At 36.5% G+C, this 26518-nt stretch overlaps 1 protein-coding gene across 1 annotated transcript in view; it reads left to right on the plus strand.

The window, feature by feature from the left end:
• The window catches only part of LOC149189005 (uncharacterized), a 108739-nt gene extending 90327 nt beyond the window's left edge, over positions 1 to 18412 (plus strand). The window contains exons 7-9 of the mRNA XM_089411746.1: positions 17007 to 17222; positions 17395 to 17518; positions 17668 to 18412. Coding sequence (XP_089267872.1) covers positions 17007 to 17222; positions 17395 to 17518; positions 17668 to 17894 — 567 coding nt within the window. The 3' untranslated portion in view covers positions 17895 to 18412. The remainder of the gene's footprint in view (positions 1 to 17006; positions 17223 to 17394; positions 17519 to 17667) is intronic.
• Positions 18413 to 26518: the final 8106 nt, after the last annotated feature.

Raw genomic sequence — 26518 nt, forward strand, 5'->3', positions numbered from 1 at the left:
AGACTTCCCCTCCGTCGTCACCTCGAGTAAAAGCCCTAAGATTAGCATTAGGTGATTTCTCTTCGATTAGTCACTGTTTGTGAATGCTTTTTACTTGTTTATTAGATTAGTATCTTCTTCATGTTAGATTATTAGTATTCTTCTTCATCAAACAGTAACCAATGCATGAACATAAATAGACAAGAGACACAACATGTAGGCTATGAGCTAGGGCCAAAACCTCTAACTCTTTGAGAGGAAAATCCGCACAAATTCTTCTTATAAAGATTCCAATTGACGAATACCAAGACCGAGACCCTTGAGCTATTAGTTGCTTCCAAGATCAAGACACTAGCTCTCTTGATTGTCTTCTCCTTCCTCCTTTTGGTTCCTCTTACGTATTGAGATCATCTCCTTTCTGAGCATAATATGATAGCAACGAACAATTGACACACTTGAGATGGTACTGTACCATATCACTATTTTGTCACCAAACTGTCCTTACTACAACATTAACAAGACATTGTAATACTTCTCTTAATGGCAACTCTTTCACATCACCAAACCGTGGCTTCTATACTTCATTTGGCTGTGATATAGATACTCTTATTCACACTTTATCTTTTTGTTGTAGCAATGAAACCTTTTACCCAAAGATACGAACTTCATATTGTCATTGTTTACTCGAGATTACAGAGAGACATATTCAAGCTTCTTTACTGTGGAGATCCGAACTGTTTCCTAGACAAACCTTCGCCGTCTCTTCTCTTGTCTGAACTGTATATTGTGATATGACACCCGAAAGTGTCCATTAACACAGAGATCGGAACTACTGTGTGACCATGCTAGGAGTCTGAATTCATCACTGTACTCTTCATCAAAAAATATCTAAACTAGTTGATTGTAACTATCACCAAAATCTCAGAGGTACCCAAGTTTTGTACTATGTTTATGCAAAGTGCCTTTACCTTGTATATATAGTGGTTGGTCTACATAAATGAGTCCACATGAGCTATGTGAATCATTGTGACTCAATAAGATTAGGCCGACATGATCTTTTCTTTAACTTGAAGGGAAGAGGAATAAAGCTCAATCCCCTTGGAAGTTCCTTAACAAGGTTAATCTGAGGTTTACTTCCAAGTGACTCTCAAGTACCTTTTGGCACCGTTTTTAGTATGTGTAAATCACTCTACTGTAGCCAATGAAGTGGGGTAGATCACTTTACCAGGTTCGATATGATCTCGTGCTTAACTCCTTTGTAAGGGGAGCTTCCCAGAGCAAAATTGCAGTAAATGGATTTTTCTCCCTATCACAAGATGTTAATGTTTGTTTACAGCTTTGGAAAGTTAACTCACTTCCCTATTCCAAATCCCTACAACCTGATCTACTGTAGGTGGAAAAGAGCCCTAAAAATAAAAAAATTCTAGATTGATTTTATTAGCGTTGATTTTAAGAGTTGTTATTTACTCAAAGTTAATGGACATGAAACATGATGGAATTGTGATTTGATACAAATCCTAATGCAATAAAAAATGAAAATATTATCTTTTCGTTTCAATGAATTTCTATCTGAAGTAAAGAAAGAGTTTTTCAATTTTTCCAATGGAAATGTAAAAACTCTAAATCCCAAAAATATCCCTTTTCCTACCATGCAGATATCCAATTTCGAATTACCCAAAAATTGAAATTAACTTCAAGATTTTCACTTTGACCAATAACACAAAAAATCAAGAAATTTTTCTTTAAACATACAATCACTTGGAAATTCACAAAATGCAAGAAGAAACCAATGAACACTAAAATGAATTTTCTCTGATTGAATGCTACAAATTCACTTGCAGTGAAGAGTACAGTTAATAAACACTTCAGCAGTAGAAAGAAAAATGACTTTTCGTTTCAAAACTAACGTAAGTATTTTTCACAAACAATACCCAATCTTGTAAATCATTGTTTTTCACACACAAAACAATCTTTCGCAAAAGAGAAAACTAAACTCAAGACCTGATCTGACTGAAAGAAGAAAGACAAACAATCAACAAAGCAAGACCAACTGATCTCTCTTTTGATAGATCAACCATTCACTAGATGAGACTTTACCCTAATTTGCAAAAACAAGATAATCATAAGCAAATATTTTCATAGCACTCAGCCAAACTGACAGACACTCAAAGAAGGTACAAACAAGTGTAACTAAACAGGAAAAACCAAAAACTTTGGACTTGATGAGGATAAAACTGAAATTTTCAAAAAATTCCAGGTATGTGCGCAGGTCATAGAGCAAACCAATGCGTATATGCACTGTTGCAGAAAGAAAAGTGCGTTCTGTGCCTGAAGCTAAAGTGCGTACAACGGGAAACTTTGGAAAAAATAAAAAAACAAGTCAAATAAAACCCACAATCTTGATTTTGAAGATTTCCAAACACTCATAGAGGGCTTTTACAAAAAGTTCAAAAGGTCTAACAAGGAAAATAATGGAGAGTGATACGAATCCCAGCGGAATTGCCAATCCCTCTTGCAGACTTATCCCTCTTGTGGACAAGAGCGATCTCCTTAGACCTCAGAGAAATCTGGTAAGAAACAACTAGGCACTGTTACCTTTCTCTAGACTACGATTCATTGAAACAAATACTATGATAAAAGTCACTTACTGTTTAAATCAAAATGCCCGATGAAGTCCTATTCAGAGCTTTCGACCATCCGCTTCTCCTCGATGCTTTAAAGATCTTCCCATTGCTTCCCACAACTTCTACGAGATGTCCTAAAGAAGATCTGCATAGACAAAAACATACATGAGATCAAAGCATCCAATATATCGTATAAGAGATAAATGAACTAATTAACTCAATCATATATTAAAATGGATCAATATGCTATCATAATCTATGTAGGTGATCAAGGAATCCTACAAATTGTATTAACAAATATATAATTGAGAAAGAACAGTTGCCTTGATATTAATAAAATGGAGAATAGACTTACAACCATGAATGTCGCAAGTCCCCTCCCACAATCTCTGACCCTCTCCTTGAATGAATAGCCTTCCAACCTTGTTCCAGTAGCATAAGCTTACTTCCAACTGTCCTCTCCAATCCTCAAGCCTGTGTTAGCTTTATAGGCCAAGGAGGGGAAGTTTGGGATCCATTTTCCAAGGGATGAGATCCACTAATGGTGGGATAGGGGTTCCACAAAGAGAGGGAGTAGCTCCATGATGGGAGGGATCAAGGCTGAATAGGCACCCATTCGAAGCTTGTTAGTTGGAATAGATACGACTAACAATGCTTCTAGACTTTACTTTTTATTTTTACATTCGTTAAGTCATGTGCACAGGTCACAGTGTAAGATAGAGTTCACTTATGCGTAATTTCTAATGGACTCTTCTATGTATGCACAAAGATTGACTAGGGAACTGCGCAAGAAGCCAAAAATAGGGTTTTGAACCATGGGATCCAGTAATTTCACCTTCTTTGGGATAGTTTGGATTCTAACTTTGCAAGGGAATGCTTTGGGACACATTTATGGATAGCGAAAGATCCAAACCGATGGTCATTTGCCTAATGCGACAAAATGACGTGTAACACTGGGGGATGTTTCCCTATGTCCCCAAAAAATAGAAACACGAGGAAACTCAGAGGGGGGACGTTTCCTCCTAAGAGAGGAAACTTTTCCAGTGTTTCATAAAAAAATTGAGGTCAAATCCCTAATTTTTTTATAAAATATTATAAATATACTATAAATCGATGGGGGGAAGTGTTCTTTTTGGTTATTTCATATTTTGAAGGGACCAACAACATGATGGGATGGCAATCCAGAGGATGATGCATAGGTAGATATGGAGGAGGGGCTTGATGAGACACAAAATGGGGTTGGTTGGTATGCCACTCAACATTTTTGAGAATGCAAGTGATTCTGATTCAGAGGGTGACATTGTTGAACCTAATTTATTCATGCAACAACTGGATGCAGAGACTAGTGGGGCATTACATTGAGCAATTATGCTCATTTGTCATTTGATATGTTCTTATGTTATCTACTTTTCTGTTTCTGACTTCAATTGTAGACTTTAGTTTGTTTTAAATCTTGATATATGATATATTAGACTCGACTGTATAAAAACTTGAATCATGATGTATCAAACTTGACTTTTATTTCAATATTTAGTATTCATAGTTGGAACTTCAATATGTTTTAAACTTTTATTTTCATTGTACAATGTTACAGTTAAATGTATGATTGTATCATGCTTTTTGTTTTAAATTTGTTTTAGTTATATGATTCATCGATTTATCTTTCATGATGTAAGTGTTATATAATGATAAAGACAATTAAATTATAAAATTTCAATGATATATTTATAATTTTTTAGTATTTTACTATTTTTGTTGGGGTCCCTTGTGTTAAAGACCCTGATGTCCCCCCATGTTTCCTAAAAATTGGTGGGGAGCTTTTGCATAGACTGCTCCAGCGTTTCCCTGCTCTCCCTTCCCCATGTCCCGAAAACTTGGTGGAACTATGGGTAAGACTCAAGAGCATCATGCCATGACTCCAACTAAGGTCAAATAGCCACCTAAACTAAGCCATCCATATGTCCATGAAGCATTATCAAGGGGCTAGGAGATAAAGCGCTTTTTTAGCAAGGTGAAAATACTTTTGGAGTAACTTAAAAAGCTAACAAATGTGACCACTTCTTTGGCATCCTTCCAAAAGGAATCATTGTAACAAAACATTGTAATCTGTGAACTCTTGCAGTCATGAAATGCTTGGATTGCATCTAGTCATAGGCCACAAACATCCTTTTCAAAGCTAACTTTCTATAGCAATGCAATGCAAGGTTATGAAGTTTATAGCAAAATCTAGTGATGACAAACCTTCAGTGTGAGTCCTTGTCATGTTGAGTACCCCTATATGATTATAAATGTATTTTGTGATGGACTCAACCTACTCTAAAATTTCAATGCATTTTGTGATGGACTCAAGCTTCTCTAGAATTTCTTTGTAGCCTTTGAAATTAGGTCTAAGCACTGTGCGGCACACCAGGTATAGAAATTGGAGGGGTTTCTCTCCATTAACAATTGACCAACGACCACATGGTTGGTTGCATTATTGGTGACTACTTTTACTACATTTTCCATGACCGTTTCCAAAATAATTGATTCAAGCAAATCACAAAGAATTTAAAATTTTGTACCTCATGAAATGCATGAACAGATTTGATGAACATTGTGTCTTTTGGGGAAGAGACAAGGAAATTGTGCAAGGCCTTATTTCTCTTATAAGTCCATCAATCCAACATGATGGTGCAATCAGTTTCCTGCAATGCATCCTGAATACTTTGCAGGACATCTTACACGCCTTGAACTACTTCAGACAACAGGGCAGTTCTTAAGGTGTTAGACATGGGTGCTTTAAAGTATAGGCCAATGGCGACAATAGAATTGACCATGCTTTGCTAGTATGTGCTCGTCGCCACGTTGAATGGAATGGTTGAATAGTATGAAATTTATTTTACTGCCTTCCTAACTTTTCATGCAAATTTCCCCCACCATTGTTGGGAGTGCAAAAGGGTTGGGTTGAGAACTAGGCAGTAGTATTAGTACACCTGCTGCATGTTTTATTGACCTTTTTGTATCACTGCCTTGTAGTGTTTGAGTTTCGTCATATTCTGCTTGTTCTGAGGTTTCTTGATACTCTTTAATTTATAATAATCAAAAAAGGATTGCTGATTTTTTGTAGACGCTGTTGTATCTAGGGTTAGCACTGCTTGGTGTTTAACATCTTGATTCACATTTGGACAAAATCTCATAGTGCCTCTGGGGACATGGCTAAATATGATACTCAAGCCAATTGATGCCCCCGTTACATTTTTCCCTAAAAACTTTGCAGATGACGGTGCATCTTTTGGCCAATGTGTAGTAGTTCCAGGTGAAATCCAAAGCCTTAGGCATTGAGCCTGTAAAAGGTGGTGAAAAATAGGGCTGAAATTTGTTGTTACATGCCTCAAAATCATTGTTTTTTCCATTTGGTCTCGAAAGTTGTTGCAATGCTAATATTTAAAGGAAGAAATTCTCCCCAGGCTGTGACAAAAATGAGGAACTATTTTAGTGCCATTCCAGTGCTAAATGTGTAAAAAAATGCAGAAAGGGAAAAACCCTAGAAGCTAAAAATCCTAAAAATCAGTGTTGCGAACATCGCGATGTTATCACAATCATTTGAAAAAATCACGCTTTTTTCAATGGGACAATTTTATCGACTGATAACATCAGTGATTTTTTTTTTTTTATTTATTTTTTCTTCAGGTTGAAAAAATCGGGAAAAAATCGCAATTTTTGGTAAAAATCGTGGTTAGCAGCAACAATGCGTTTTTAAAGGGAAATTTTGGTTTTTTTTGGGTTCATTTTGCAGACAGAGAGCAAGAGTGAGAGCTCAGGAGGATAACTCATCTATAAGGGCAAGATAGGGGAAAAGTGAAGGAATTTAGCATCCCAAGCAAAAAAAATTCAAGTTTGGACCAAGTTTCTTCAACAGAGCGTGGTTTTTAGGTATGGGCATCAAATTTGGCCATTTTTTTGTTGTTTTTTTCTTGTCTTTCCTTGGATTTCTATCACCCATTTATTTTCCATGATTTTTGTTTGGATTTGAGTGTTTTTTTTTGTCATTTTTGTTGCATTTAGTGGAGGGTTTTTTTCGGTCAAAAATGCAAAATCTTGATTGTTTGTTTTATTCATTTAATTTCTTCTTGTGCCATAGTTTCTTTTCGTGATTTTTTATTGAGTTTGAATACATATTTTTTTGCATTATTGTTGCATTGAGTTGAGGTTTTTTTTGGTCAAAAATTCATAATGTTGTATGTAAATTTTAATTTCATTTGTTTAACTTGCAATTCTTCTTGTGCCCTAGGTTCAGACTTCAAACTTCGGTCTTACATTAAAACTCAAGATTCAACAAAGTTACAAAGATGCCAAGAAAATTGGACCCTTTGTGGGAATTTGGTGAACCTGATGGAGGGTTTGACAGATCAAATTTGACTTGCAAGTTATGTGGGCATCATATGATAGATTGGAGTACCAGCATGCACAAATTCCTGGACATGAGGTAGGGCCTTGCTCAAATACAAATCCAGAAATCATTCGAAGAGCCTTCAAATCATTGGAAGAAATAGAGACAACCAAACTTTACAAGGCAGCTCTGAAGAGTCAAATGGCAGGGGGTGGAGTGTCAGGATTGAGAGGTGACTATGAAATTGGTACTGGTTTTTCACCATCAACATCTACACCCAACCCCATCGCTACCTCATCATTTTTTGTTCTTAGAACTACACTTGGTGCAAAACCATCTATCTCGTCAGTTATTATAAAAAGAGAGAAGGAAGAAGTTGACAAGTTGTTGGGCAAGTTTTTTCTTTGTATTGATATTTCTTTCAGCATTGCTAGGAACAATCCATTTTTCTAGCCCGCGATTGATGCTATTGCTATTGTTGGCCCAGGGTACAAAGCCCCTTCATATGATGACTTTAGAGGGCACGTTCTTCAAAATGAAAATGTTGACTGCACTAAGAGATTGGAGGAGTTGAGGGAATCATGGGCACACACAAGATGCACTGTGATGTCAAATGGTTGGACCGATCAAAAGGGTAGAAACCTTATTAACTTCTTGGTTAATTGTCCCAAATGGACAATGTTTATGAAATTTGTTGATGCATCTGCACATATCAAAGATGCATGGTTATTATGTGATTTGTTGGATGTGTTCATTCAGGAGGTGGGTCCACAACATGTTGTCCAAGTCATAACGGACAATGCTGCAAATTATGTTGTTGTTGGCAAGATGCTTATGGAGAGGCATCCTAACTTATTTTGGACACATTGTGCTACACACTACGTTGATTTGATGTTGGAGAACATAGGAAAAATTCCTTTTGTTAAGGATATTGTTGAATCATCAAAAAACATTACAAAATTTATATATAATCATGCATCTGTGCTTCATTTGATAAGAACATTCACCAACAAGGAGTTGGTGCGCCCTTCCATTACAGGGTTTTCCACTAGTTTAATATCTCTTCAATCCCTCCTGAATTCTATGTGGGATGTAAAGAGAATTTCTTTTAGAGGAGTGGCATACTTTGTCATATAGCCCCAAACTAGAGGGAGAGGTCATATGTGGGTTAGTTTCATACTAGGAAAGATTTTGGGCAGTAGTGCAATTGGTGTGTAGCATTACTGAACTTTTGGTAAAGGTTCTTCGATTAATTGATGGAAATAAGCCCGCAATGGGCTACTTGTATGAGGCCATGGATAGGGCCAAAGAATCCATTTGCAACTACTATGACGATAAGGGGGATGAGGGGTTTGAGAAACAACAATTCATATGGGAAGTGATTGATGAGCGATGGAACAATACACTCCGTTGTCCCATTCATGTTGCAGAGATCTACTTGAACCCCACATTTTCTTACTCCTGTGGTTTCTTATTTGACGCTGAGGTCATGGATGGATTCTTTACTTGTGTTCAGAAGATGGTGCCGTCTCCAATAGAACGTGCATAAATCTCCAAAGAAATGGAGATATACAGAATGACAGATGGCACCTTTAGCTTTGACATGGCTGTCCATGAGAGGAAGACTAAAATGCTAGGTAAGTTTTAGTTTGTTTCAAAATTCATTGTCTCTTCAAGTTTGTACTTTGCTTCAACTTTCAACTTTCATTTTTTTTCTTATGGTTATCTTATTTGTTGTAGATGCATGGTGGAGAAGCTACGATGGTAGAGTACCCAATCTCTAAAGACTTGACATTCGAGTGCTCAACCAAACATGTAGCTCCTCGGGATGTGAGTGCAATTGGAGTGTATTTGAAAAAATACACACCAAGAAGTGCAACAGTTTGAAATATTCCAATTAAATAATATATATTTTTATTATTATTAATTTATTATTTATTAATTTATGACCTTTATACAGGTTGGAATCCCAACGACTTAATGACATAGTCTACATCTACTACAATCTTCGATTGTGGGTGAAGCAACTTAGGTGGACACCTGATGTGGAGGCCATCTCATTGGATGGGATTGGCACCACTGCTACATGAAGGGTTGAGACCGAGAGGCCTATCATGGAGTCGACCCTGATTGGTTAGAGAAGGATGTAGTGGAGGGAGTAGAGGAGGAGGTGACACCATGTACCCTTGTCTCCAGTAGAGGACGTGGTCTACCTCCTATAGCTCCTATTTCTTTAGCGTCTAGAGCACAACAGAGTCCACTGTCAGCGCCACCGCCTTTTTCATCTAGAGAGAAAGTTCTTACAATTTCTCGCAAGAGGGGCAAATGAAATCATTAGTATTAGTTATTTGGTTCATTTCATTGTATATGACATTATGAATCATGATATGAGATGCATTATTGAGCTGAGAGGCTCATTATACAATTTAGTATTGAGGGCCATGTGTATATATGTCACATTTTCAAAAAATAATAAAAAAAAAATTCACTAATGTCAGCCAAAAAAATAATTAAAAATAACCATATAAATAAACAATTAAAAATCGATTAACACAACAATTAACCGAGTTCGTTGATATTTCACTTTCATTTTGCTTGGTTTGTTGATATTTCACTTTCACTCTTCGAATATTAAATAAAATATTTTGATATCATGTTATAATTTTATATAAAAGTAATTAAACAAAAAAAAACTTCTATTTCTCTTATAAATATCTCAGTATAAAACTTAAATAAATTGTATTAACTAATATATTTTAGTATGATATCTCTCTCTATATTAATAATGATAAAATATTAAGAACAATAAAATATTCAAAAATACAATTTAAACAATCGAGATGAAGCAAAATGGATAAAATTTCTTTACGTGTAAATCTTTTTTAAAGTTTTTCATTCTAAAAAAAGATTTGCATTTAATGAGATTTGATCCCTCTCACCTCTTAGTAGATTTGTGGTTAAGATACATCTTTCTACAATCTAGTATGAGTGCCATGTGTAAGTATGTCACATGTTCAAAAAATAATAAAAATAATTTCCACTAATGTCCACCAAAGAAAAAACCACATAAATAAACAATTAAAAATCAATTAACACAACAATTAACTGAGTTCATTGATATTTCACTTTCATTCAACTTGGTTGGTTGATATGTGACTTTCACTCTTCGAGTAATAAATAAAATATTTTGATATATATGTTAAATAATATAACTTTCTACAAAAGTAATTAAAAAAAGCTTCTATTTCTCTTATAAATATCTCAATATAAAACTTAAATAAATTGTATTAACTAATATATTTTAGTATGGAATATCTCTCTAATATATGTATTAATGTTTACCTTAGTTAAATATTTCAATACTTGACAGGAAAAAGTAATTAAAGGTAAAATAATGTAGTTACTTCTTAATAAGAGGAAAATGTGTAACTCATTCAATTTTTAATATAAAATCTTAAAAATGACAAAATATTAAAAAATACAATTTAATCAATGAATACCAAGCACTAAAAGGTATTAAATCTCTCGTAAATCTCTTTTCAAGTTTTGCATTCTAAAAAAAGATTTGCATTTAATGAGATTTGATCCCTCTTGGCTCTTGGTAGATCTGTGGTTAAGATAGATCTTTTTACAATCCAGTATGAAGGCCATGTGTAAGTATGTCACGTCTTCAAAAAATAATAAAAATAATTTTCACTAATGTCGGCCAAAACAACAAAAAATTTAAAAAATAACCATATAAATAAACAATTAAAATTCGATTAACACAACAATTAACCGAGTTCTTTGATATTTCACTTTCATTCAACTTTCACTCTAAAAGGTAATAAATAAAATATTTTGATATCTATGTTAAATAATATAACTTTATACAAAAGTAATTAAAGGTAAAATAATGTAGTTACTTCTTAATAAGAGGAAAATGTGTAACTCATTCAATTTTTAATATAAAATTTTAATAACGATAAAATATTCAAAAATACAATTTAATCAATGAATACCAAGCACTAAAAGGTATTAAATCTCTTTAAGTGTAAATTCTTTTTCAAGTTTTGCATTCTAAAAAATGCATATAATGAGATTTGATCCATCTCGGTGCTTGGTAGATCGGTGGTTAAGATAGATCTATACTAGTTATATTTTTTGTTGATATTTTGAGGTTGAATTGGGACTCAGGACTTAGTATTCAGGACATGATTTACTGTTATGTGTGATGTAGCACTAGGCATGATGTTACACATCTTATTATTTAGTTTTCTTTTCATGTTTATGTGTCAATGCATTTATTTTATGTTGTGGATGTTTTAGATATTAAAAATTTGAATATTTTTGTATTTGTCGATTTTTACCGATTTTTTCCCCGATTCTTACAATTTTTTCCGATTTCGGACCCTCGCCGATTTAACCCTAATCGTGATGTTCACAACATTGCTAAAAAGTAAAATCCCTAAAACTGAACCCTAGATAAAAAGATGTTGAACACTTACCTTTGATGTCTAAAACTTGAAACCAACTTGAAATCCTTCTAGAAAGGCACTAGGAGTTCAAAAGTTGAAACTCTAAATGCTGGTCAAAACCCTAGATGTTGTGTAAAATTTACAAAATCTAGTTAGAAACCCTTCTGTGAAACCTCAAGGAGAAATGAGCAATAACTATGAAAATAAGCCAAAAGTTTGATTTTATAAGCACATTGATTCAGTCTGTCACGTGTTGACTTTGTTTCCCGTTAGAAATCAGTGCGCTTATGGCTGTTTGGTGGTTTTAGGCAGGACAGGCTAAGTGCAAGGTTAAACTAACTTGTCTAGTGTCATGGGTAGGAATTGACTTGAGTCTACCTGCCAAGTCCTAAGACTATAGTTTCAATTGATGATTAAGTCAAATTACATGTACTTTGTAATTCAGGTAAGGATTAATTTGCATATAAATTTTCAAGTAGTCTTTTCTGCGTAAAAGATGGAGGACTTGTGAATGACTGTTGACATATTTGAGTCTAGTATAAGCCACACTTTTGACATGGCAAAACTTCATGGTATTGGCAGTACTTAATCATCTTATAATAGGACTTATTACAAGTCTGTAACCTTCGTAAATCAGGAAACCAAGGTGGAGACCCTTAAGGTCGAATGAATGGTGTTTTTAGGGCACTATAAGTTCAGATCCGTGCTTTCTCAAATGTGATATATCAACTATGGTATTTTAGTCAGATTTATTGGAATTGGTCGGTCCAACCGGTTTGGGGGTCAAACTGGTACAGTTTGAGGTTTGGAACCAGAAATGGTCGGTTTGGTTTTAAAGTGGCCTTTTTTTTCACTGAACTGGAAGATTTTGTACCGAACTTGGCCGGTTTTGTACAATTTGACCAAAGATGTTCCGAATGCAATTAAAAAAAATGAGCGGGGAGGCCTAATATTCAATCGTATGGCTCTAATATTGCTACGCAATTCATTGTAATGTTAATTTCTTAATGTAAAAATGACCTTTTACTTAAATTATTAACATTACCATGAAATGAATCAGGATGTTTGAGAGTGGTTTCGAACTCATTAGATTTCATATGGAGAAAGTAGAATTTTAGATCTTACTCAAAATCCAGCGAACTTGATAGTTTTTCAGGACTTTAGGATTGGGGGGATTGCAACGTTTCCATTGGATTTTGTCATGCACGAGGGTATGGAACTAGTATTTAATCAAGAGCACTGAGCCCTCTATGTACCTTGATGTTAGTGGCATTGGTTGTTGAATTCCTCTACTACGACTTTACTAAAAATGTACTCAAACAAAATCTTGATGCGTAGAGGGTGATATTGATGACGAAGATCCCAATATAGGCAATGATTTTGATGATAGGTAGGCATTTGTTGTAACATGATATTTTTTGGATGCTAGAGGCCATCTAGAGCCTATTTGTTGATGTATTTTCAGTTCAAAGATGGATTGCACTTGATGCTATTTTGGTTATGTGCATCCTTACATGCTATATAAATTAGTACTTTCTCTTATTTGTGCATAAATGGTTTGGATTCACATGGATATATATGTTTTTCTTTAAAATTTGAATATTTTATTTGTTTTTGGTTGACCGGTTATTTGGTTTGTTTTTTTATCGGTTCCGATCGGTTCCCAATTCGAAGAGTTTTCCAGTTTGATCACCAGTTTGGTTCTGGTAACATCGATTCTAGTAGAAATAGTTTCTATTTTGTGAATTGATATAATGATCGAGTATTTTACAATCTATGATTTTTTTCCTTTTCCAGCCTATTTTCCAATGAGTTTTACCTGAAATCCTGTCAAAATTTGTTGGAATGGTGGATTTGAGTTGTTAAATATGTACATATTGGGTGCTCAGAGTATTTTAGGGTTCTGGATCCTTGTATGCATTGAAAAATGCATTTCAAGTAGTGACATATACCAATCTCGCCAATAATTGTATCGCTGGACTACAGTGAAAAAGTTAACAACATAGAACAGTTAGACCTCACCTTTTAAGAATATGCCTGATTTGTCCTGCCTTCTGTTATATGGTTTTGGTCCTTTCTCTTGTGACTTTTCAATGCAGGCAGTATGCTTGTGAAGTTCTTGTAATATGTGCCATTATCCTTTGTGAAAACGTATGTTGTAAATCAATGTTTTAAAAAACGGCCAGCTCGAAACCGACTCGGTCGAGTTGGTCTGAGCTAGGCCTGAAAATTGTGACCTAGCCAAGTAACCGGTTCGGCCGGCTGAGTTGTTACACAACTCGGTCGGCTCGGTATTAACTTCGCCGGCACGACCGAGTCCGTATCAACCCGGTCGAGATATGTACAGCGGCCTGGTACCTTGAAAAAACGTAATTTTTTTAATTTTTTTTAATATTTGCTAAGTGTGGGGGACTCCAAATGAATTTAGTTCTTGTGTTGTTGGTCTTTGGGGTCCATTCCCCTCTCCCAAACCCTATTTAACCCACTCAACCCCTCTCATTCTCTCACAGCCATCTCATGCATTTGAGTGAGAATTTCAGTGAGAGTTTGTGAGTTGTTGATATTGTTTTTGGAGTAGCAGTGAGGAGTCTTGGGCAAGCATTGTAGCTGGAGTGAGGAGCTTCTTGGGCAGCGATTTGGAGTAGCATTGATGAGTTGGTTTCTTGGAGCAAGCTTGAGGAGGCAGTTTGTGCCTGGAGGTACTTTTTTTTCACTTGTACAAATCAGTTTTTGCTTATTAAATTTTAGTGCAAATTTAGAAATCCTAAAGAGTGTTTTTTGTGAAAGAAATGAACATTGAATCAATGTTTTTTTTTTGTTATAAATTTTATTGTTATGTTTCTCTTCTTTTTTAGATTGTTTGCTTTCATTTCCAAGTCAAAAAATGGCACCTAGAGTGAAAGATGCTGCTTGGGCATATGTTGAAATGGTTGAAAGTCAAATGCATTGCAAATTTTGCCGTAGAAAAATTAAGGAAGGTCCTGGGGGCATTAATAGGCTGAAACAACACTTGGTGGGGATTAGAGGCCAAATTACTCCATGTATCTCACCAAAAATTGGGGAGATTAGGAAGGAATTGTAGCCAGCTTTGAGAAGTTTAAAGAAGATAAGGCTAGGCAAAAAGAGTTAGAGGCTGAAATTGGGAGGAAGAGGAATATACAAAAAATGATGGCTACCAACCCCTACTTTGATTTTGAGGATTCTTCCTCTATCCCTTGTATTGATGCATCCAACCCCTTCCAATATGTTCCTCCCTCTTTTGAGTCTATTCAAGAAAATGGAAAGGGTAGAATGAAAAAGGGTGATATGAATATCAAAAGTTATTTCACTCCCTCCTCTCCATCAGATGCACATGGTCCTCAAGCTAGTAGAAGTCAAATGCAGCCCACTTTAGATGACCATTGGAAGAAAGAATTGAAGGAAATTGCTTGTGATTACATAGCTAGATGGTGGTATGATGTTGATATCCCCTTCAATGCTTCCCGTTCACCATATTATGAGCCTATGTTTGATGTTATACATGCTGCTGGAAAAGGCTTCAAAGGCCCTACTATGCATGAGCTAAGGGGGTATTGTTTGCAGAAAGAAATTTCATCCATTAATGAGTATTTGAATGATTTCAAAGACTCATGGGCAAGAACATGATGTACCATCATGTCAGATGGATGGACTGATCAAAGAAACCGTACCATCATAAACTTTCTTATCTTTTGCCCACGGGGAACCATGTTTTTAAAATCAGTTGATGCATATGATAAGGTAAAAGATGGGCAATTGCTGTTTCAGCTATTGGATGAGGTTGTTGAGGAGGTGGGGGTGGATAATGTTGTTCAAGTCATCACAGATAATGCCTCTAACTATGTTCCTGCTGGTAAACTGTTAGAGGAAAAACACAAGACCATCTTTTGGACCCCATGTGCTTCACATTGCATAGACTTCATGCTTGAGGATATTGGAAAATTAGATTGGGTCAAAAACATTGTAGATCATGCCAAAAGCATAACAAAATTTATCTACAATCATTCATGGATTTTGAACCTCATGAGGAAACACACTGGGGGCAGGGATATTATTAGGCCTACCATCATTAGATTTGCTACTCATTTTTTGACATTGCAATCTATGTTTTCCCAACATAGAAACTTGCAAAAGTTGTTTTCCAGTGATGAATGGAATCAAAGCCAGTGGTCTCACAAACTGGAAGGCAAAGAATTGAAAAATAAAGTTAATGAAGAAATATTTTGGAGAAAAGTAGCAGAGATTGTGAAGCTTGCTGAGCCACTGGTTAAGGTGTTGCGGTTGGTGGATGGGGAAAGATTGGCTATGGGCTTCATTTATGAGGCTATGGATCAAGCAAAGAAGCAAATAAAGAGGGCATACAAGGATAAAGTGGCTAAGTATGGACCCATTTGGGCAATCATTGATGAAAGATGGAACAATCAACTCCATTGCCCTATACATGCAGCTGGGTATTTTTTGAACCCACGGTATCATTATAAAGCTAAGGAGACAGGAGCTTTGAGGGGGGAGGTTAGAGATGGACTGATTGACTACATTGATCGCATGATCCCATTGGAGTTTGATCAGCTGGAGATACACCGATAGGTCACGACCTTCACCAATGCCTCGGGTACCTTTGGGAAAAACCTAGCAAAGATTGCAAGAGAAGCAAATGAGCTAGGTAAACAAAAATTTCAATTTTCAAATTCTTAATAGTTTTTTTAAATTTTGTTAAATCGTTTATAATTTGAAAGTTGGATATAATTTGTAATTTTGTTGAGCTAACTCATTACACTCTTATGTTTTTTGCAACACAATGGTGGGAGGCTTTTGGTAGTTGTTGTCTTGAATTGCAGAAGTTTGCAATTTGTATTTTGAGTCAAACTTGCAGTGCTATTGGGTGTGAGCGCAATTGGTCTGTCTTTGAGAGGATTCACACAAAGAAGAGAAACCGTTTGGATAAAAAACGGTTAAATGATGATGAGGAGGAGCCATGGGGCCCCCTGTCTGACTTTGATGATGATCCAGAGATTGATCCACATGATCTTGGCTCCTCTGGCAGTAGCTACTAGCCAGTAGTACTGGTCACAATTTACTTTTGTTGTAGAGGCCATTTCTAGCCTCGTTGGTTATGTGTTTTTGTTTTGAATCCTTGATCATGTATGTATTGGACAGTGCACTGGGTGCCATTTTGATATAATGGATATATTCATGAGCCTACTTTGATCATATGTTGTCTTCCATCTATATTCTAATGCTGTGTGTTTGGAAACATAAATGAAAATCTTTAAAATTATGTTTTTTTTATAAAAAAAATAAATATTTAATGTATTTTTTACAACGACCGAGTCATTGAAATCGAGCCGGCCAAGTCAATACGGAGTCGGAGTCAACCCTTGGCCGAGTTGGTGTCGGAGTCGGAGTTTTAAAACATTGCTATAAATTATAATCCATCGTGGCATAATGTTTGGTGTTTATCCTTGTGGAATTCTTCTAATATTTTTTTTACTGTTTTTTTGGTTTGGTTTGGATTGTATTTCCTATACTTATAATTGTCAGTTTGCTCCTCTTTTTCAGATACATCGTGATTTTCGTAAACCTTTAGTTTTGATGGCTCCAAAGAATCTTCTTCGTCTTCAGGCCTGTAAGTCAAGTCTTTCTGAATTTGATGATGTACAAGGCCATCCTGGATTTGACAAACAGGGAACTCAATTCAAACGTCTCATAAAGGATCAGAATGATCACTCTGATCAGGAGGAGGGCATTCGGCGTCTTATACTTTGCTCTGGAAAGGTAGCAATTGTGAACAATCTTATTTAAATTTTAATGGTTTATGTTGTTTGCATGTCACAATTTTTAGGAAGGGTTTCATACTATGTTCTTGGGAACATCCTTTATAGGCTTGTTTCTTATCAAGATTATGGAATAATTATTGGCATTTAGTTCATGCAATTTTATCTTGCAGGTATATTATGAGCTTGTTGAAGAAAGGGAAAGAGTGAATGGAAAGGATGTTGCTATCTGTCGTGTGGAACAACTCTGCCCATTCCCATATGACCTAGTTCAGAGAGAGCTCAAGCGATATCCAAGTAAATTTTTTTACTTTTGTACATTATGCTAGATAATTTGCTAAATAATTTGCATACTTACACATGAAATGTAAAGGTGCAAGCCTGTCAATTTCAATTGGACTCAGTTTTTGACACTGAATCATCTACCTGTGGGGATGATTCTACAGATGCAGAAATTCTCTGGTGCCAGGAGGAGCCCATGAATATGGGAGCATATCATTACATCACTCCCCGTCTTCTAACTGCAATGAGGGCAATAAATCGGGGCACATATCATGACATAAAGTATGTAGGTCGAGCTCCATCTGCTGCATCAGCAACTGGGTTTTCCCAGGTACATGTACAAGAGCAGAGGGAATTGGTGCAGAAAACACTACAGTTAGCTCCCATATAGTCCTAGCATATTGAAGTTTGCATCACAGCTATTCGAGTTTTGAAAGAGTTGTGCTGTGGCTACATTTGGGGAGTTATTGATAAAAGGTTTCTTGCTGCCTTAGTAAAATTTTTGTTATGGATCTAAGATATAGGTTTTGTCCTTCAGTTCTGTAATTATACTGAGAGTGTAGTTGTGATGCCCTTTAATTTGACAGTTTCGATGCTTTAAAACTCAAAGTGGCATGTTCCTCTTCATGGGGTGAGCCACAACATATAGGGTCAGTAAAGTTCTCTAGATGCCAATTAAGAGTCTGTGTATGAAGATGGTACATGCAAAAGTCTAATATTGGCAGATTGGGAGGGTAAAAGACAATATTTTTCGGAAATGCCTTCTAAATCAAGTTTAGGAAGCTCCAGATCCTCCCATTCTACCAACTTTTACTTTTCGATCTGATGAAATGCTTAGTTGCATTTCATCGATTTCATAATTATAATATTACTCTGAAAACCAATGGAAGTATTGTTTGGTTGACAACACTATTATAGGAAAATTGGAGTAACCAGTCTTGCATTATTGGACAGATGATTTAGGAGCATGTATTTGGTCATACTGTTCTTGGCAAATTAGGTTATTTGTTTTGATTACAGGCAGTATTAATTACTATCCACACATCCTGGAAGCCCATGGTGGCTGTTGGATCATACATAAGAGACATTACCTGGGATTCCCTTTGCATCTGTAGTGGCACTAGGGCATCACTATATTTCTTATTATTGTGTTATTCTAGGAGTAATTATACTGTTTAAAAGCATGTTGAAGGTTGAACTTTTGGAATGCAGGAGTTGTATTTGATATATTTGAAATATTGGGTGTTCTGAAATGAAATTTAAAATTTGAATGTTATTTGTTGATAAACCAATGCAATCTTCCTGTTCAACTTGCATTTATTGAAAAGCAAGCAGAATTGCTAGAGATTACAGTGATGGTAAAATAATTGAGCGTCATGTAGTTGTGTATTGTGTCTATATTTGTGTTCATGAATAAATAATGACAAGAAAACTACAAATGCTGATAGGAAGTTTGAGCAATAAATAGCTTGAGTGATTTAAGTTAAAATTTCATGCATTTGTGTAAGAGTGAAAGATCAATGTGGAGGAGATGTTTCATCTTGGAAAAAGTTACAGGTTAGGAAAATTGTGGTGAAAATGCTGTGGTTTCGCAAGTTTGCCTACAGGATTAAGAAAAGTCCCACATCAAAAACATAGTGGACTGGTCATTGCATGCAATCTTCTGATGTTGCAAGTTCTGCAAACATCGAGTTACATATTAACAAAGCTTGCAGAGATTACATTATTGACTGAAAGCTATATAATAGGGCTCACCAATACTTGGCGAGCTTCATGTTAGTGTTGCTCAGCCCTGATACAAGTTTAGAGAGAGCAGGTTCATAGTGAGCTCAACCCCCCTATTTCCTTCCCATGAGGCATGGTGTACAAGACTTGAACAAACTCACAAATAATCATCAAGTTTGGCCAAGTTTGATTCTATTTGGTCTACTTTTGTCTATTCAACTTTACATGCATTGGGCCTTTGAATACTATATGATTTTTGAGTATGCCAACATTTTGTCAATCTTTTTGTTAGTTTTGCCAATAACATCCTGAAGAAAAATGTTGCAATGCAGAATGTTGCCTACCTTGCAGGGGCAAGATTGTGGAAGCCTTGCAAGTGCAAGAACAAGATATAGGCATAGTTGTAGACTCACCACTTGCTGGGTTGTGGATGAGAGGACCTTGCAGGGAGCAGGTTACAAAGTCTTTAGATCATTATACGTTATGGATCCTGCAGGGAGTGGGTTACAAAGTCTTTAGATCGTGAATGTGTTGTGGACCTCGCAGGCATAAAGTTGTGGAAGCCTTGCAAGTAGTTGTGGACCCTGCTGTAGAAGCCTAACAAAGGCCATTTGTTAAATTATGGTATGTTCTATGCTAACAGTTCACTTATTTTTCTTCTTATTAGCCACAGATTAGCAATCACATATACATTAAGTAAAGTGCAGATAGAACATTGAATGATCAACAGAAAACAAGCCAAGACAAGAGACACAAGATGTGGCGGCTAGCCAGGGACAAACCCCAATGCGAAGAAACCCTTTGATCAAATCTTCTTTTACCTTCAATAGTTCAGCAGAGAGAAATAGTACAAAATCTGAATTCTGTAATTTTATATCAGCAGCAGCAAACCCTAGATCAACGAATTCAAACTTGGTCAAACTCGCTGAAATTGACCTCTAAAATATTTGGTCAATTTTCGATCAACTTGTCCTCAAACAGCGTGAAAAAACAGCCCTTGAACAACCCCAAAAGTTCAGTGAATTTGCAGATTTCTGAAGTCAACTGCAGCGTTAAACTAGGGCAGTCAATACTGGTCAAACCAAAGGTTAGATTGCCTCTATTTTTGTGCCAAAAATTGCGGCCTGCCTAGGAGAGGCAACCACACCCAATTTGCATTTCTGGAAGGTCAACGCTTGGTCAACGCTGGTCAAAGAGATGACTTGCTGCCCTAGCGTCCTTCTTTCCGTGTCTTCTTTTGCCCTAGGACGTCTTCCTTTTCATCCACATGTGAGAGAGAGAGAGAGAGAGACTCCTTTTATGCGTAGGAGAGAGAGAGAGAAGATGAGTGAATTGAATTGTCCAAATGAGGAGAATGCTCCTTGTATTTATATGCAAATGTTGAGGTTGAATAGACATGACTATTGGGCTTCTGAGCCTACATAAGTTTGCTGGCCGACCTTGACAATTTGTACATAATCAAAATAAATTCATATCTCAATAAATACTTATCGAAATCGAATGATCTTTAGATCAATCCTACACCTCTCGATGAGAGGAATCTAGGAAAAATATCAGAAGTCATAAATAAGGTGATCCACATGGAGTTTAGCCCTAGTTGCCAATTTTAACACTTCCTCTCAACCAGGGAGAACTTCATCTGCAATCCGTCAGACCGTCGTTGCTATCCATCCATCAAATACACTGCCCTGTACAGCTTGACCCCACTCTGCTCTGCTCTGCTTGAACTATGAAGAAGAAGAAATGATCAAGGATGTATCATACCATCCTCCACTGATCGAAGTCAGTCTCAAATTGTGAACCACTCTCATTGATCCCAGATCAATGAAGGTCATTCTAGCATAGGGAGTACGGTAGATACAACGATGCGTGCATCAATAGTACTACTATGGTCCCTATCCACATTTCCCTGCTCATTGATTAGATGAGAGGTACTTCCCATGAGTCCTAGACTACATGGGTAGGATGCCTCGACAGGAGAACTAATCATCCTGTCCACAAGAGAACGAATCATCCTGTCTAGTGGATGCCATGGAGAACTAATCATCCTGGCCTACTGGAGAACTAATCATCCTGCTCCACAGTCACCATGGAGAACGAATCATCCTGGGCCACAGGAGAACTAATCAACTTGTTCCACAGTCGCCACGAGGTGTCACAGGGGAATGTTGAACCTTTACCCTGTACATAGTGCACCACCAGGGGATGGTGAGTCACTTTGTGGTCACATGTCGCTCCAAGAAGTACCGTGCGCGCCCCTAGAGCTCCTAGAGCTCAATACATCATACTCGACCCTCATAAGAGGGTCTCTGAACGACACCAAGTCGTTCTCGAAAAGTCAGGAATTTGACCTTTCCGAGGGTCTTTGTCAAAATGTCGGCGACCTGTTCATCTGTACCAATATGTTGGAGCCTTATTGCTCCTCGTTGCACCATATCTCGAATATAGTGGTACTTGATATCGATATGTTTGGAGTGACTATGAAATACGAGATTCTCTAATAAACGGATCTCGCTCTGGTTGTTACACAAAATCACGGTGGTATCCAATATAAATCCAAACAGCTCACTGAAGAGCTTTTGCAACCAGGCTTCCTTACAGGAGGCCATGCTAGCAGTAATGTATTCTGCCTCGGCGATGCTCAAAGCCATCGACTTCTGCTTCTTGCTCATCCAGGATATCGAGGCAGATCCCAAATAGAAACAACACCTAGAAGTGCTCTTTTGGTCCACGACACTACTTGCCCAATTAGCATCAGTATACCTAAATAATCTCACATCTTCGGCAGTGTATCTCAACCCATGAATGATTGTGCCACGAAGATATCTCAACAGATTCTTAGCACCGATCCAATGTGAGTGGTGAGGCTCAACCATTTGTTGACTGCAAAGCATATATCCAGACGGAAGTTCACCAAGAACATTAATGCACCGACAAGTTGACGATACTCGGTAGCATTTCGTAAAACAGGTCCAACAGCACTATCGCTTAACTTCTTGAAGTCAAGCTCCATCAGGGTAGTTACAGGCTTGTTGTCCACCATGCCGAATCTTTCCAATATCTTCACCACATATTTTCCTTGAGATAGGAAAATCTCCCTTGGTTTCTGCTAGACTTCCAGTCCTAGGAAATAATGCATAAGTCCTAGGTCTTTCATCTCGAACTCAGAATCCAGCTCCCTCTTACATTCATGAATGAGAGGCTTTGCACTTGTTAGAAAGAGGTCGTCAACATATAACACCAGTATGAGAGGCTTGTCATCTATAACCTTAAAGTAAAGGTTAGGGTCAGCTTCACTCCTAGTGAATCCCAGCTTCATCAAGTAGCTATCGATCCTTTCATACCATGCTCGGGGTGCTTGCTTTAGCCCATAGAGGGCCTTTTTCAACTTGCACACATGAGATTCTCGATCATAAATCTCAAATCTTTCAGGTTACTCCACATAGACCTCCTCTTTGATCAAACCATGTAAGAACGCGGTCTTGACATCCATCTGATGTAGGTTCCATCCTTACAAAGCAGCAAGTGGTATGATCGAGCAGATGGTGGTATGTCGGGCAACAGGTGCAAATATCTCGTCATAGTCTATACCTTCCTTTTGGGAGAAGCCATAAGTGACAAAACGAGCCTTATACTTCTCCGCACTTCCATCAACTGCATGCTTTATCTTGTAAAGCCATTTTGAAGTGACAACTACTTTGTCCTGTGGTCTAGGGACCACATCCCAGGCATCGTTTTTCATAATGGACTCATTCCTTGGTCATAGCATCCTTCCATACTTGATGCTTGATGACATCTGTGAATGATGAAGGCTCATTTTGGATGATCGTGCTCATGATGGTCAGGTATCCCTGATACCTGTTCGGCTTCTTACTTTCACGGAAGGTTCCTCGGGGTGCAATGTGTCCTTCAGCATCAAGTGTCCCCCTAAGCCATGAAGGCCTCTTTCCTAGAAGAGGAAGGCTCTTGCGAAGGAGGATCAATAGGATCCATAGGTTCTTCCACATTGGGCATCGTCTCATCTTCTTTTTCCTTTGGTTCCCCGATGTCAACTTCTTTAGATCCCCTTAAAGTAGGAAGATTGTCTACCTTGCTAAGAGCCATATATTCGTCAAAGGTGACATCATGACTAATCTCGACTTCTCTTTGACCAGCGACATAGATTCTATAGCCCTTAGTATTTTCGCTATAGTCCACGAAGATTCCTTTCTTTTTAGATGCACCCAATTTATTCCTTTTTTCTTTAGGCACATGAAAATATACAAGGCTTCCAAAAATTCTAAAATGAAATACGTCAGGTTTCTTACTGGTGAACATTTCTTTGGGAGTCTTAGAACCCAATGCTTGATGAGTGCATCGGTTTTGTACATATACGGCGGTATTTGCAGCTTCGGCCCATAGAAACTTCGGAGGTTTTTTATCATGGAGCATAACACAGACAACATCCACAATTGTACGATTCTTCCTTTCCGCCACACCATTCTGTTCAGGAGTATATGGTGTAGTAGTCTCCCTTTTAATGCCAGCCTCTTTGCAAAAGTCATGAAACTCATTGGATTCATATTCAGTGCCATTATCAGTCCTTAAGATCTTAATCTTTTTTTTTTCAGTTTCATTCTCGATCAAGGCTTTGAAGTGCCGAAACTAGGAGAACACTTCATCCTTCTTTTTCAAGAAATATAACCAAGTCTTGCGAGAATAATCATTTGTAAAAGTGAGGTAATATAAATATCCTCCCAAGGAGTTCATAGGTATCATACCGATATGTCTGAGTGAACCAACTGCAATATATTTTCATGCAAATTCTCATCACCACCCTAAACAAAAGATTGGCATCATTAGGACCTTAACCACTAGGGCGGCCAGAATATCTGATCCTGACCATTTAAATGATGAACTCAACCATCTTCACAAAGTGTTTGAATTAAATGGCTATAATAGGAACACAATTAAGAAAGCCATGCACCTATCATTAAACAAGAATAATAATGATATCAAAGATCAAAATTCATCAACTCCTAAGGTCTCCCTTCCATACATAAAAGGCACCACTGATAAAATTACTAAAATTCTTAATAAACACAACATTAATGTAGCCTTCACCCCTGCCAACACCATCAGACAATTATTCAACTCAGTCAAGGATCCCATAAACCCTAACCTTCAAAAAGGTGTTTATGTTATTCTTTGCTCATGCGGAAAAGAATACATAGGTGAAACGGGTAGGTCTCTTAACATCAGAATTAAAGAACACACTACTGACTTAAGAAGAGAAAGGACCTCAAAATCAACCTTAGCAGAACATGTTCACTCTTCCTCTCATTACATCTGCATGGAAGAAGTCAAACTAATTAGAAAAGAAGACCACTATCTTAAAAGGAAAATCAAAGAAGCCATTGAGATAGAAAAAAGGAAGAACAACTTGAACCGAGACGATGGATTAAAACTAAGCAACACCTGGAAACCCTTACTTGAGATCTTAAAGAATCAATAATTAACTCATATCCTTTTTAATAATTTAATCCCTCCTCTCTCATTAAAATATTAATTAAATATAAATCAATTCATCAAGGAAACATTATCTAACATCCTCCTTAAACAATAAAACATAAACATAAATAAACATATAAATCAAATAATTGGTTATTTCATAACTAATCATTTGATAACATTAAAATAAATTAAAATCATAACTTATTAATTACAATAGCATGTTAACACTTGTATTTAAATTAAGCATATAGTCGTCTCATATTAAAACAATTAGAAAATAAACAATAGGAATTATATATGAAATTATAGTGAATTAATTAAACAGGTTAGTTAATCAATTAAACAAATTAATTAATTAGTTAAACAAATTAATCAGTTAATTGGTTTAATTAATTAATTACACAAAAATTAAGGAATTAATTTATTCCTTAAATAAACAATAGGAATTATATATGAAATTATAGTGAATTAATTAAACAAGTTAGTTAATCAATTAAACAAATTAATTAATTAGTTAAACAAATTAATTAGTTAATTGGTTTAATTAATTAATTTCTCAAACTAATTAATTAATTAATTAGGGAATTAATTAATTAATTAAACAATTAATTAATTAATTTAACAATTAATTAATTAATTAAACAAATTAATTGATTAAAAAAAATTTGAATATTAACAAAATTGGAGATTGGCTGACCTAATTTCTTAGATTAATTTCTTTCATAACTTTATATATATATATATATATAATCTTAATTATAGCTCATGGATACATCATTAATATCTCTAGAATATCTATTGTCGCAGCCCCTGATGATGGACTCACTTGGTAGTCCGAAACGTTGGATTCATAAAACTCTATAACAGGTCATTCCTCCTCTATTTAATACACATTTTTGCTCTAATATGAACTCGGACATCTCAGTCACCATTTTTCTTACATTGGGTAGAGCTTTGTAATGAAGGTGAGCAAACCTCCGATGCCATAGTTCGGACTGAAGAGATGTGTCACAAGACATGACACCTAGCGGACTTCCACCGACCTGATATAATGAATCAACTCGAAACCCAAGAGTAAAAGCATATTTAAAGTTCATTTTCCATACACGTACCTTGCCATCGCTAAAAGCCACCTTGTAGCCTTTGTCTTCCATTGCTGAAATGGACACCAGGTTCTTTTTGAGATCAGGTACATATAATACATCTTGTAAGTGGATGGTATTACCCTGATTCAATTGAAGAGTGACATTTCCTACACCTTTCATGGGATATTTTGAATCATCTCCAAGAACAATTTCCAAGTTGGTTTCCTTCTCTATCAGATTATAGAGAGCTTCTTTGTAATCAGTGAAGTGCCTTGAGGCACCACTATCAATAAGCCAATTTCCCAGCGAGCTTGGGGGAGCAGTAGTAGATAGAGCCGCTGGTAGATAATATTCATCTTGCTTATTGTTAACAGTGTTAGATTCATACCTGAAATTTCTTGCCTTCTTGAATGGTTGTCCTCTTCTTTGATTCTCGGCACTTCTTTTACCTCTGCCATTTGACCTGCCACTCCTTTGATTGCCTTGAGAGGGATTTTGATCATCGTCTCGGTGTGAGTCCCTTTTATCAGGGCACTCCCTTGCATAGTGACCCGTTTTATTGCAATTGTAACATCATCATTTTCTTCCACCCTTTGGTCCAACGTTTCTTTTGAATTTAGCCCCAAAATTGTTTCTTCTTTTAGTATGAGAAGAAAACGCAGAGGGATGACCTTTAAGTATGGGAATTTTTTTCTCTTCCATCTTCGTTTCT

This window comes from Pinus tabuliformis, chromosome 3_1 (assembly GCF_031772625.1).
Source record: "Pinus tabuliformis cultivar Carrire ecotype Pingquan chromosome 3_1, CPIR1, whole genome shotgun sequence".
Lineage (NCBI taxonomy): Eukaryota > Viridiplantae > Streptophyta > Pinopsida > Pinales > Pinaceae > Pinus > Pinus tabuliformis.